Source organism: Trachinotus anak, unplaced genomic scaffold (assembly GCF_046630095.1).
Source record: "Trachinotus anak isolate AG129_WGS33_773 ecotype Australia unplaced genomic scaffold, CSIRO_AGI_Tana_v1 ptg000024l, whole genome shotgun sequence".
In the NCBI taxonomy this organism is placed as follows: Eukaryota; Metazoa; Chordata; class Actinopteri; order Carangiformes; family Carangidae; genus Trachinotus; species Trachinotus anak.
In genome coordinates, this window is record NW_027273875.1 from 7778553 (window position 1) to 7793017 (window position 14465).

A 14465-nucleotide genomic window follows, 5' to 3' on the forward strand; every position below is an offset into this window, starting at 1 on the left:
GAGCTTCAGTGGCAAAAAACAGTTAAGAGTGAAGGGGTAGGCATTATTTCTCTCTGCAGCCACCTGTTAAAGGGAGGGTATAGCTGTTGTGTAGGGAAAAATGTTGTATTGTCATGCAACAAATTCAAAATGAAAGGAAACAGTTATTCAGGGAGCTGTCGGGTATGGCTCTTCTTTCTCTTTCAAATCTACGTTTTCATCTGAAACGTAATATTTAAGAATATAGGATAAGTTACAAACCCTTGTCTGTGGAGGGCAGCATTGGGCTTTACAGTGTACAGCTCGCCCGAAATTCACTAGAGGAACAAGAAGCACAGCGGGACTGACTGCGGTGGGCAAACAAAGTTGGAGAGGCGTCTCTTTCTCTCGTGGACATGGATTTTAAGATACGTGCTGCTACAAGAGAAGACTGCAAGGAAATATCGAGAATGATCATGGTGAGTCCGGGTCGACGGCATCAACTACGATGCCAGTGTTTTCTGCCTCACAATGAACGCATGTAATGCACGATGGCCTCACTTTTACTGGTATTATCAAGTGACAGGCTGCTTCTACATTCAATAACGTTATAAAATGCCGTTTTACAGGAGTTGGCGGTTTATGAAAAAATGCCCGACCAAGTGAAGATATCACATGAAGGTAATTATCCACCTAATATATTATTGGTATATATATATATATATATATATATATATATATATATATATATATACACACACACACACACACACACACACATCTTGCTTCAACCTATATCCAAGATGGACCCTCTTCACTGCAGGAAAAGCACAGGTGGGATTAGTATCATGAATCAGGGTGAGCCCACAGTACCAGGACCTCCCCAAGCATCATGAATGATATCAAATACTCCTGCGCTTTTCCTCTTACCACACATCACAATGTGTGCTGTGAAGAAAAGGCTTTATTAAACTTTAACCAAAACTGAAAAGTATCCAATCATTAAACCTTGCAAAGTGTATCAATGTTATATGTTTATTCATTGCATTTCTGGACAGTGTCCTACGAGACCATTGTCTGACAGGCAGGCTATGAGGAAATAGTCTCATGACTTTGTTAGTGTGATTGTGGTGAAGAGGCGCATCGATTACAGCAGAATGTGCATTGCTGTACACAACTTTTGTCCTTTACCAGGGAAAAACTCAGGTGAAACTACTTTCTCAGTTTTAAGTGTTTATGATAAATCGATATCTGCCGCGGAAAAGTTGTACAGCGAAGTGCAACCACGGCAGGAGTGGTGGATTTGTATCTGTGTGTCTGACAGTGTGAGGTTAGTTATTATAAGAGCAGTAAGACTTTGCAGTGAGGCATGGGTCATCATAAATGGAGCGCAGTAATCAGTAACAGTAATGAGACTGCAGGGGCAGTGGCAGTTCTTCCTTCACTCTATCATCATTCATGCAGGTTGAGGTCTTGTTTGAATTACACTTATTGCACTAATTCACTAATCACTATCATGCAACCCCTCTCTAACTGCATCATGCGTTAAGTTGTTTGACTCCTGAGCATCAGTTGAAAAAGCGGTGGTTAACATACACAGAACAAAAATCTAAACACTATCAATCCTTGATAGTGAGCGCCTCTTGTTTAGATCCTCCATCCACCTGACAGGTGAGGGATATCAAGATGCTGATTACACAACATGTTTACTGCACAGGTGTGCCTTTGGCAGGTCACAATAAAAGGCTACTTTAAAATGTGCAGTTTTATCACACAGCACAATGCCACACATGTTGCACGTGTGTCCCACCTGGCATGTTTAATGTCCACCAGAGCTGTTGCCTGTGAAATGAATGAGACCAGCCACCCGGACAGTGCAACCAAAGAATTTCTGCACAAACTGTCAGAAACCCTCTTGACCTGACTGCAGTTCGCCATTGTAACTGATCTGAGTAGGTAAATGCCCAGCTTTTAGGTATGTTACGAGATCCTGAAGCCCATTGTCGTGCCATTCATTCGCTGTCATTGCCTCATGTTGCTGCGTGATAATGATACCAGTTACTAACTTGTTTTTTTGATCCACGACCCTCTCACCCAAAAAACGCACACCTGTAGCCAAGGTCATGTGAAATCCATAGTTGTAGTGCCTAACAAATGTCTTTTTTTTTGTTGTTGTTGTTTTTGTCAAAATAAAACTACACATTTTACAGTGCCCTTTTACTGTGACCTGTCCACTCACTAACATGGATTTAAACACAGACAGAAGCTTGTTGAGTGAATAAAAAAAGTCTTAGATTTTTAACTCAAGAAAAATGGGAAGTGTTGTGTTTATATTTTTGTTCAGTATATATACGACAGGCTTTTTTGACCACTAGTGGGACTGTAGAGCAATGTTTTGATGAGCGCGTCCCCGATTTGTGTGTATCTTGTTTTTTTTTTTACCAGCACGCTCACAAGTAAGAGACGCACCGTGAGCACAAGCATGATGCAGTAGACATTTCTGCCGACTGAAGATAATTTATATCAACGGATGGTGGCGGTGTAATATGCCATATGGGTAGCAATGTACCAATAAAAGAGGAATAGAAGAAGACTTCAAGCGGATGCAGGTTTGAAACATTCAGGACATGGCTTTGCAAATGTTTCATGTGGTAGTAAATGCATTCAACATATTTACAAAATAAACTGTTTAACTGGGGTTAAATAAAACTATGAAATGTACAGTGGAAGAAAAGATCCACAGCTGGAATAATGTAATTTCTTAACAGCCTGTCGCCTGCCTGATGGACTATGTTGTTGCAATGTCACCATGTGCCTGGATCTTAGCTATTATTAAATGGGAGCCAAGATGTAAAAAGTTAAAATTATTTCAGGCGTCTCAAGAATTAATGTAATAATCTGTCTTGTTTTACTTTAGAACTGGAGCGTGACGGTTTCTGCCAGAATCCCTTCTTCGAAAGCCTCGTTGCAGAAGTACCTGAGGAGCATAAATCGAAAGAAGGTAAATTGTGGATCAAGGCTTTTTTGGTTGTAGTCTTCCTTGTCAGCTGGCTTTGAACTTGTCGGCATCTTTGGCAGATAATAAAAGGTCTGTGCTCTCACTGTTTAGATATGCCCACAACAAATCATGATGACTATTCAAGTGCCGCCTCATAAATCAACAGTGTAAGGTGTAGTTCCTCTATTCCTTTTCACAGCTGAAAGTGAAGCTAGGCGAGGGTTATTGCACTTGAGAAAAAATACTAATCTTTGCTCAGTGAATGAGGAAATGCTCTGTGAAAAGACTGTTCCCAGACTGATGGTTAAAGCTCATTGCACCGCACAAACAACACGCACACAGTGTTAAATTGACGTTGTCACATAAATTTAAATTCACATTTATTTGCCTTTTAGCAGAAATGATCTGTCACATCAGTGACAATGCATGGATGTGTGTATGTAGTTTAATGATGATTATGGGGACACCAAATTGAATTGAGGTCAACATTTTTCATTTAACACACAAGTGCATTTTCCTGCTTTTCTTCCTGCTTGTCGTTTTGATAGCTTGTGTTTCTTGTCATTCTATAGGATTCACAGTTGTTGGGTACGCCCTTTACTTTTACACTTACAGTACATGGAAGGGACGGTCAGCGTATCTGGAGGATCTGTATGTGATGCCAGAATTCAGAGGTAAAATGTGCTGCTGTGGTATCCACAAAGCTTATATAAAGATACCGTATAAAATGTGTTTTCTTGTGTAATTCTTCCTTATGTGCTATGTCTAAATCACATTTTCTTTATAATATACAGCAGTCTTAATGTACCTCTTTTATAAATGTTTTGTCCCCAAATAAAAATATTTTCAACCACATGATTCTTAATGATTTCCTCTGCAGGAAATGGCATTGGTAAAGGTTTACTGTGCAAAGTTGCTGAGGTAAGAATGCTTTTGTTATTTAAGAAACATTTTGAAGGAATAATAGTTGTGGTATGGCTCATAAAATTATATCATATTATCATAAAATCAAAATACATTTTCATTTCAGTTTGAAAGAATTGTCGATTCTTGTGTACCAGCTGTCCTGTATGATGGAGAGGTAATGACGCATGATTAACTAAATGTCTGTTTCGTTTGCTCAGCTGGGGAAAAAGAAGCAGTGTGTGCGGTTGCAGTTGTCCGTGCTGAACTGGAATACGCCTACTCGAGATTTCTATGCTGCTAAGGGAGCGCAGGACCTCACCCTCAGTGAAGGCTGGCACTTTATACGATTTGATGGACAAAACCTGGACAATTTAGCAAATGAAGCACCTAAAGATTAGAAGTCTTCCATGGAAAATATGCACTCTGTCTTGCTGTTTTGTTTTCTGCTATAAACACTCATCCTTTGTAAAATTAGCTAAAATAAGCTTTAGTGTATCTGATTTCTCTCTATCTTCCGTCTTGATTTACGAGGACCTACATATGATTACCAGCCATGCTGTTGTGGTATTGTTCTTATCGTGTGTGTGTGTGTGTGTGTGTGTGTGTGTGTGTGTGTGTGTGTGTGTGTGTGTGTGTGTGTGTGTGTGTGTGTGTGTGTGTGTGTGTGTGTGTGTGTGTGTGTGTGTGTGTGTGTGTGTGTGTGCTGTAGCAGGAACTACCACTAAAGCTTCTTCTAGACATTGGTAGGTTTTTACATGTCCCTCTGTCAGCAGACAGATTTTGTCACAGCGATGAAGTCACAACTGTGCAAGATACAGTCTTCGTACTCATTGGTTGAAGCATCAGTGTGTCGAGGGGCATCACGGCTGGTGTGATCCCATCACAAGATGGTCTCTAGTTAATGAAGATGACGGTAAATACTCTAATCAAAAGTGATGCTCCCTTCCCTGCAGCTTTCCGGCAGCCGGATTCGACTAGATCTGAATAAATCCAATCCCAGATGTGGTGCCATATTTTTCCAGCAGGTGGCACATTGAACTCACTGTTTTGCATTTAATAATTTGCTTGATCTGCTCAGTGATGCCTGCACAATCTACATGTTGTTGTCTAAAGGTAGTAAGAGGCAGCTGGATCTGCTGCTTGGTCTGGGAAAATGCCACTCTCTTGAAAATGATCCATCTCAGATGACTCCCGTGTTATGTGAAAATGTACATAATTTAACTTGTCAACTCTATGAATGCCGTTACTTGTGCGATATATTCATTTCTCATCTGGTTAATGGAGTGAGTGGAAAAGATAATGTGCAAACAAACTCTGTAACAAAAACTTTATTTGTTTTTGTTTTTTTTTTAAATATATATCATTACTAATATTGTTCAACATCTCTGTTCATCACTCCTCAATGGAAATCCTAATCTCCCATTAACCTTCTCATGGTTTAGTGCAAAATTATATTTATTTGTATATAAAACATACTCAAATCCATAGGAACATATGTAAAATAACTGAATGAAAAAATATTCAAATTCACAAAACCTACAAAGGCTATTTTTTTTCAACCCTCTTAGTCAAGTGTTTTGGTTCAGAGATGGGAATCAAAACAAAATCACACTGTGAAACCCCTGGTGCCCACCAGCTATTACTGGTTACAGTTAAAAGTTAAACTTCAAACTTAAAAAATTCCTGAACGACTGCTCCACAGTCAAAAGCCACAGAATGAGATTTACTCCTTATTGTGGATATTGAAATCAAGACCAGCCAGATTATTGATCGGGTTGATTGCAGAGACATCTGGATCTGCCATTTTATTTCCCAGAGAGGAGCTTTTAACCTTTCTGCAGACAAACTGGATGGTTAGCTGACAGGATTGTTCTGAATATGTTGCACAGTAACAAAATGTGTTTTGTGCAGCTCTCATCTTTCTCAACCAGAAGACCTGCAGCAGGTTTAGGAAACACGGATGCAACAAATGATTACACTTGACATGCTAACACAAACTTCATAGACTTGAACACAGTTAGTTATTGAACAGTTAAAGGTTACCTGTGGATTAAATATTAGTAAGCCTACAGCAGGTTAGTATAGGAGCAGATATGCTGACATAATGAAGCAGTTTTCACACTATAAACATTACAAATTGCCATACATCAAATATGTATCTCTATAAGGTATAGACTGGATTAAACCAATAAGTCCCCAAATCAAATCAAAGTTTCTGCTCATAAACTACTTTACAGTGATCATAAATCTTAAAGGGGTTTCAATTGTAAATGCTGCCCTCATAGAGCATTCAGAACAGTAAACGCTGCTCATTTTCTCTTAATACAATCAGTGTGGTGAATTGACTCCATCTCAGCTGGCTTTCCCTCCTGCACAATCAGACATACGCGTTTCTTCCGTAGTTGCTTGGCACAGACTGAGATGTTGCCACAGCTGACACCACGTGTCCTCTGGAGGATTGATGGTATCGATACGGTCTGAAATACAAAAGATGTGTTTCAGTAAGGAGAATACGTATCAATTTTCCTATACCCAGTGGATTAATATTAAACCTTTCAGCAACAGATACTCACATTTTTTCATTGGGTGTTTTGACTTTGCAAGCACAAATCAGGCATGAACCTCCACAAATGGCAAGTATGGCTGAAGACCAGCCGATATACAGGCCTTCTCCAATCTCGTACCTGAGATACAAGAGGATTTAACATATTTTCCAAGTGCTATCAAACAAAATCACTTTGTGCCATTTAACTGTAGCTCCACTTCTTTTAACTCAATTTAATATTGATGCAGATTGTATTGACTTACTTAGTCCCTGCATAAAACTGGTCAAAGAACTCTTGTGTGATGTTGGCTGCATACCAGGATATAGCAATCATGGTACAAATCCCTACAAATCACAAAACATTGTTTACTTGAGACAACCAAGATATTTGTCAATGCAAAAAACATCCATGAGTTATAAGCTAAATTAAAATTAATAATGAAAACGTTTGCAGGGTTTGAGAATGCTATGTTAGGAGTAAAACTCCTAATCTTGAAGTCAACTGAGGTCTCTTGATGAGGCTAAAACCATTTAATGCAAATTTTTGACTGTATGATTAATGAGGCCAAATAATGAGGCCTGCTAATGACTGCATAAATCAGGTTGTTGCCAGGACTGACTAATCCTTTATAACCACTCCACAAGTTCTCTTCTACAAGTTATCTTACTATGAAAATGAAAATAAAAATAGTTATACAGTTTAAAACTGTGTTTAAAGAATGTACAATAAATGGTAAGAGTATTTTCAATAAACTGTCATTGTGTTCTCTACAATTCTCCAGGCTACATAAGAATATTGAATAAGGGTGTGATAAAGGTCTATGTTGTGACAACAGTCAAACTCACAACAGTGCAAATCTCAGCACCTCACAGACTCAGACTGTGTTTTTGACTTTTGATTTATATGGATACATCAGATCCTGAGGTAACTAGTCTCCTATCAATGCATCACTTTTTGTGTTTCACATAGTGTGACACATTCTAACAATCCACACAGCTTTGGTAAAGGCAGGCTTTGTGCATCAGCAGGTTTGTTAGAGTAGGGATAACCTTTTGAACTGGTGACCCATTTTCTGATAGCTTGTCTTCTGTACACAGAGTTTGGATTACCATGTTTACCTCTCCAGGTGTTCTGTGTAAAGATGTGGTCTGACTCTTTTTTCATGTGTCAAAATTCTTGTAGAGGCTGTATTTTTGATCTTCTAAGCTAGGGAACTGGACATTTTCATCTAAAATTTTAAAGTAACTTTTGAGTACCATAAACCCAAGGCCTTCATTTTGTTACATGGTCCTTACATTGTCCTTACCCTGTAGTAAAAAGAACACTCCTCCAATTGCAGCAATCCGTCCCTTCAGTACATAGTTTTCTCCTCCTATTTTTGAGCACTTCATTCCTACGAGAGTTGCCACGAGCCCAAATGTCCCAAACACAATGGCAGCAATCATCAGTGCCCGGGAGGCCTGAATGTATCCTGTATGGAAACATTTTAAAAAACATATAATAACACGCCTTGCTTGACCTAGCGTGTTCAATGCCAGCATTTAAAACATCACTATTGTATACTTCTGTAGTTTCAGCGAAAGATTTCTCACTTGCCTAAAGGGGAGCAGACAGGTTTGATTCCTCACTAGTGTATCAACCCTTTCTATCTTCCATCTTATCAAAACAGAAATATATATATATATATATATATATATATATATATATATATATATATATACCACTTGACTGTGGTTGATACCCAGGAAGTGTTCAGAGTTTCATGGGGTATACAGGGCTTGTATGATGTACCATTTTGGAAAATCTCTATTCATATATGTAAAGTGATACCAACACAGGCACCTCTGGCCAAAGTAGTTAACAGAAGCTAACAAAATGTAATTAATATTAGGTCCTCAAAATCAGTTTGACATTTTTATTGTTTTATGAATGTCTATTTATCTGAGTTTACTGCTGTTGTGCTTACTTACCCTCTCTCATTTTATCATGTGTTCATGTATATTACCCCTATTTACTGATCAAAGCAAGTAGAGTACAAAGCTCCTGAAAGGTTTTTAAAGGTACTCTAAGGTTACGTGGATACGAAAGAAAACAATAATAAAAATGAGTCATCAGTTCTCACTTATTGGATTGGATTCAGCAAATCATGCTGTTGTATTGTATATGACATGGTCACTCCTTAACACACTGGAGATGAACAATAATATTTCTTTCTTTTTTCAAGTGCTCTGTTACAAAAGCGATTTTTCCCTACTCAACTCTTATAGTAAGTTGCTACATCACAGTCTTCAAAATCTAATTTCTTCACTGGATGGATAAGCCTGATATGTAGTCATCAATAAAGCAGTTGTTGGCCACATACCATTAAGTGCGAGCAAAGATGGAAAATCCCGGCAGTTGTGAACTCCTGTAGAGTCAGTTGCACAGGACATCCATAGGTTTTCATAGATGGTTGATGTGGTGATAACGTTACCATCCACTGTAGAGACCCTCCAGTATCGATTTGGAAGGGCGACCCCAACCATCAACCAGCCCAGAAAGCCCAGAAAGAAGGCAAAAGCTTCCACTATCGCATTCATATTTCCTTTTTTCTTCTGTCCAACCCGTGTAGAGTTATCCAGAGAGAGAAACGCTTAATACAAACGGTGACTCTCCAAGCTATCTTCTTCTACAAACGTGTGGTTTTGTTGGCCCCACAGTATCAGTGTGCCAGACCAATTCCCTGCAACCCCTGAGCTAAGATGGTCCAGAAAACAACAAATCAATGATTCATTCCAAATAGCCCACTTATGATTTCCCCCATTATTCTCAACTCTATTGAACCTTTTCAAAGACTCCAAATGTTTGCCCAACCTAAAGGACAACAGAGAGGTGAAGTCCAACCTTCAGACCTCATTACTAACGTCTATAGACTTAAAGCTATTTCACCTTTTGTTGTTTGCTTTTGAACACTATGTCAATAATATCAAACCATTATTGATGGGATTCAAGTTTTGGATCCTCACCTCTCCCTGTGTTTAAGGGATGATGAGGAGTGAGGGTGTATCACTACATACCAACCCACAGATAAACCTGCTTATCTGACAACTGAGCCCAAAAGAGTTGTCTTCGTTTGTTGACAAATGTAGAGTTGTTCACTATTAGGCTTTCATCACCATGGTGATGAAGTACCACTGCAGACTTTTGGTCACACAGATGAAAAAATGTGACCTGGGTGATCTGGTAGCCCAGTGGTTAGGGTGCATACTACATGGGTGCCATGTAGGGCTGAACAATTAATTGACATATTACCGAAATCACAATACGAGTGACCAAAAATGTGTCACAACATACATTTATAAATGTAATATAAATTCATAGTGGTGCTACAGAGATGAAGGTCTTCAAATCATGTCCCACAGATGTAACTTTTTTTTTCAGTGAAGATGAAATGCAAAAATTACAATTCCTACTAAACTTGTGACTCAATGCAATTGCAATATCTGTCAAAATACTTGCAATATGATTTTTTTTTTTTTTTTAGACATCGTTCAGCCTTGGCTTTGAGCAATGAGTTTCTGGTAAATAAATAAACCATTTTAACTGCTTGAAGATAAGTCACTGTCAAATTATGGATAATTATGAAGTCATACAGTGGTTTGTATTGGTATTGTATTAAATTACAGTATAGTATAGTTTAGTTGTACAGTCTCAACAAGAATGAAGTACAACAAGAACAAAGAACAGTTTGACATAACCACTTATTAAATACAGTTTACAATTACCACATGTAAAATGCAGGGACGTCCATCATGCATTGCATTAAATACAATGGATACAATTAATAATACAGAGGGAAAAGAAGCAATCATACAAGGTAATCGTGATGTTATTGGTCTATAATTATATTTGCAAGATTTCTGAGGTTACTTTTTTATTGAGACTGTGAACAGCTAAAAGTATAATGTAATCCACTGTAATATATGTCTTTAGCAGAAACATTCATGAAGTGAATTCAACTCCTCTTTTACAGCAAATAAATATAAATAAACGTTACAAGCTTCACAAACTTTACAGCGCTATTGTACTGGATTTGACAGTTGCTGCGTTTTGTCAAACCCCTGTAGATTACAGCACTGATATTGCATATTATATGTTGACATTACATATGAATTAATTTTTGTTTTTTTTTTAAAGAATGGGCTATCTGATGGGCTATCTAATAACTTTGCTTCTCAAAGAAGAAAAGTACGTGCCTCAATCAGTCAAAGAATATAAAGCTGCATTTCCTTCAGTATGACATTACATGCAGAGTCAGCTATCACAAACAGCTGAATCATCAAAAAAAAACTGTAATCCTACATAATAATGTTGAAAATATAGAGGCTCAAGCAATTAATTAATAATGACCACTGACAAAAAAATCACTTTTTCATTTTTAACAGCAGATACAAATTAAGTGACTTCTGTAGGATCTGGCAATGTATAACTTTATGATCATAAATAGGCCATTAGACGAGTAAGTTCTTTACTTACCTGGGAGAGCAAAAAGTGATGGAAAGTCACGACAGTTATAGATCCCTGTTGAGTCACTGGCACAAGACATCCATAGGTTTTCATAGATTGTGGAGGTTGTAATTACGCTGCCATCTGTGGTGGATTCTTTCCAATACTGATCTTGTAGTGATATAAAAATCATAATCCAGCCTACAAAACCTAGAAAAAGTGCTATAACCTCAATGATCTCTTTCATCTTGAAAGTAATTTTCTATTAATAATTAGCAAACCTAAATAGATAGTGAGGAGCTCTATTTGCAGCCCCTGGATCTCATATACATTTTGGGAGTGTGAGAACTTACTCAGGATTTTTTTTCTCACGCACTCAAACCTGGACTAATTTGAACATTGATTTGTTGGCTAGCTACATTATAAGTCTTCTATTCCCGCCCAAAATTGATGACATTTCACGTGCCTGGCACGTTACCATAGAAATGTAAGTATACAATTAGCTTTTTTCTCTCTGTTGATTGGCAGTGGAGGAAGAGATAATCTCTTGTAAAACAGTTATCTCAGTTTTGGCAGAGATTGTTTTTCATATGCTTTTGAAACTTCTGCAGGGGAAATTAACATAATTTATTGTATTGTTCTGTTCTGTAGTGGTTAAAGAAGCCTTTCAGAGCACTGTAGTCATAATTGCAAAATGTATTATAACTACAAAATGTATTATAACTATGAGCAGAATGAAATAAGTCAGAGAAAAGTTTAGTGATGTGGTGAATAATTGGGAGATGTCTTATGAAGTGATCAGTTCATGTTGCACTGTAGGTTTTCTTTGTGTCATTCCTCTTTTTTTGGTTGCTTGCATCATCTTGTCCTTCTGTCTGTGTCCCCTTTTGAGGAATTGGTAGCATATGATTTTAGAGAGGTGATTTCAAGTTCCATAAGCAAATACTCATGGGGAAATACTGAATAGAGGGCAGAGCAATCACTGAAAGCTGGGTAATACGTGGTGGATGGGTGATTTATTGAAGGCAAAAAGTATCTGTTTTAGCACTGGTTAAGCATTAACAAGTCTGCAACATGACAAAAGATATGTTGAAACTCTTGCTCTTTGTAAATAAATTTTTTGTATTAGAGCGTATAGATTAAACAATGAATGAAATGTTGTGTTTACACAGTCATACAGTGCTGTCAACTATGAGGAGTTGACCTAAGGCCAGGTTGTTCTAAAACACCCTTATAATTAATTGGTGGTCTCTATACATTAAGTGAAATATGGAAGTGTGCAAAAGTTCAAAATTTAGAAGTACTGATGTATCTACAGTACAATTTTATATTCAATGGTTACACTTGTACTGCATGGTCCTCCCCATCACGCTGTGGAGATGACTTAAAATTAAAATATCCTTTATTTTAGTCAAGCAGTTCTGTGTTTAGGAGAAACGTCAAACTCACAATTTACAGTCTGTATCTTATCAAATATGAATTCTATTTTGCCGTCCAGTAATCAGAGGCACAGTTCAAAGTACTGTCTGATACAGTATTTACAGTATAATACAGATACGCGGGCTTTAACTCATAATCATTAGCCTGTTAATGTTTTATTTCCTTGCCCTTCCCTCAGTCAGCTGAAATATTTATTCAGTTGTGTCCGCAGTGACCTCCTTGCTTAAAGGGAAAGTTCACTTAAAACAAACCTGAGGTGGCTTTGGTTTGAATCCTCTGACACTGGCTGGAGCCAGAAGTCACCACTGGTTTTAAGGTCCATTAGGAACTGATTTTAGACACATCAATGACTTAACCAAGAGGATGCATGTTTTCTTTCCCCAGTCTTTCAGTGATTAATTTTAAAACACCAAGTTAATTCATGACTGAATACTTAAGCAGACTAGTTGTGGTTGACTGTTCAGAGGAGAGATGCTAATCTGCCTTAAAGAATTGTTTTAAAATGGTTTAATATTTTTAACTTTATCTGGTGTGTACTCCCTTATGTCCTACAATATGTCCGACATTCTCACAGAGGGGTTTGATCTTAAAAAATGTGTTCTGTCCCATTTGTCAGAAAATGTGATGTATAATAATGATGATAATAATAATAATATTTATAATAATATTAATATTCATAACAATAATCATTGGGTTAATCTTCCTTAATTGGTAAACCTGTCACTGTTTCATTGCTTTCATTTGCAGATGAAGTTGCCATGAATATGCTAGTATGCAACACCGATTCAAAAACAGTGCTTGCATTTCTCTTGCAGTTATGTGTATGTGAGAAAGAGAGAGTGAATTGACAATTTTTTTTTTCCAAGCACAACTTTTCAACATTTTTAATATTAGTTTTTCCCTAAATTACTTTAATTATCCCTAAATATATTCATGTGAAATCTTATATAGAAGAAGTGAGTGTAACAGCAGCAGCACTGATGAGATTGACCATGTAACCATGATGCTGCACAACATCAGCAACAACACGTGCAGTCAGTTACAAAATGATAGTCATTGGTGAATGACGCAGTTTCTTTGGTTGTTCATTAAGATGACTTTATCCATCCATTATCTGTACTGCTTATCCGTACAGGGTCGCAGGGTGGGGGGGCTGGAGCCAATCCCAGCTGACATTGGGCGAGGGCAGGGTACACCCTGGACGCCAGTCTATCACAGGGCTGACATATAGAGACAGACATTATAGAGACACACTCACAGTCACACTCATATTCAAACCTATAGGTAATTCAGAGTCACCAGTCAACCTCACATGCATGTCTTTGGACTGTGGGAGGAAGCCGGCGTACCCAGAGGGAACCCACGTAGACACGGGGAGAACATGCAAACTCCACACAGAGAGGCCCCTGGCCTCAGAACCTTCTTGCTGTGCTTGCTAACCACTGCACCACAGTGCTGCCCTTAAGATGACTTTAATAATTTAAAATATCGTGTAATTTAACAAACCTTTTGGCCGTCTTCCACTGAGCTAAATTTAGATTATGATTAATGTGTGGGCTCCGTAATGTGCTTTCAGTAAAAGCTGTTTAAATAATGTGATGTTTGTACTTTGAACAGTCAGTATTTGTGTACTGTATGTGGCAGAGTTTCGGTGAAGTCACTGCTTCAGTACCTGGTCTCATCAGTCAATACGATCGATAGTTAAGATTACAGCTCTCAGAGTGTGACTCTCTCAACCACACACATACACAGAGATACTTGAAAAATTGTTTTTTTGAATGCTGGACCATTATGTAGTGTCTTTTTAGCCATCCCAGCAGCATGGTTGTGTCGATGGTTGGTCTGTCAGTCTCTCCAGCACAGGCTCAGACTAAAACATCAACAACTATAGATTGGATTGTCATGCAATTGTTTTTCATGATCCTCTGAGGATGAATCCAAATTACCTTAGTGCTCTTTTATGCAAGAATGCGCATGGATGGTTTATCATAATATTTCTTACAGATATCCATGGCTTTTTGTTTGATTTGTATTTCATTGTCTCTGTTGAAAATGTAGCTGTCTTCACATACTGCTGTGGATAGTACAGAACAGGGAACCAACACAAATATTTATGCTTTGCAAGATTTTAT

At 37.9% G+C, this 14465-nt stretch overlaps 2 protein-coding genes across 3 annotated transcripts; one reads left to right on the forward strand and one right to left on the reverse strand.

Annotated features, from left to right (window-relative positions):
• Nucleotides 1-81: 81 nt before the first annotated feature.
• Nucleotides 82-5244, forward strand: sat2b (spermidine/spermine N1-acetyltransferase family member 2b). The gene is made up of 6 exons (XM_071461304.1): nt 82-437; nt 588-639; nt 2876-2959; nt 3529-3630; nt 3837-3877; nt 4081-5244. The coding sequence occupies exons 1-6, from the start codon at nt 375-377 to the stop codon at nt 4258-4260; spliced, it is 522 nt and encodes a 173-aa protein (XP_071317405.1). The 5' UTR covers nt 82-374; the 3' UTR covers nt 4261-5244.
• On the reverse strand, nt 5173-11269 carry LOC139607938 (claudin-15-like). Of its 2 annotated transcripts, none has more exons than XM_071461302.1 (5): nt 10924-11269; nt 7715-7879; nt 6671-6752; nt 6436-6546; nt 5173-6339 (listed from the first exon to the last, which is right to left on the reverse strand). In XM_071461302.1, the coding sequence occupies exons 1-5, from the start codon at nt 11138-11140 to the stop codon at nt 6240-6242; spliced, it is 675 nt and encodes a 224-aa protein (XP_071317403.1). In that variant the 5' UTR covers nt 11141-11269; the 3' UTR covers nt 5173-6239. The 2 variants fall into 2 exon arrangements, with proteins under 2 accessions (XP_071317403.1, XP_071317404.1); XM_071461303.1 differs by lacking the exon at nt 10924-11269 and adding an exon at nt 8771-9161.
• Between the last annotated feature and the right edge of the window lie 3196 nt (nt 11270-14465).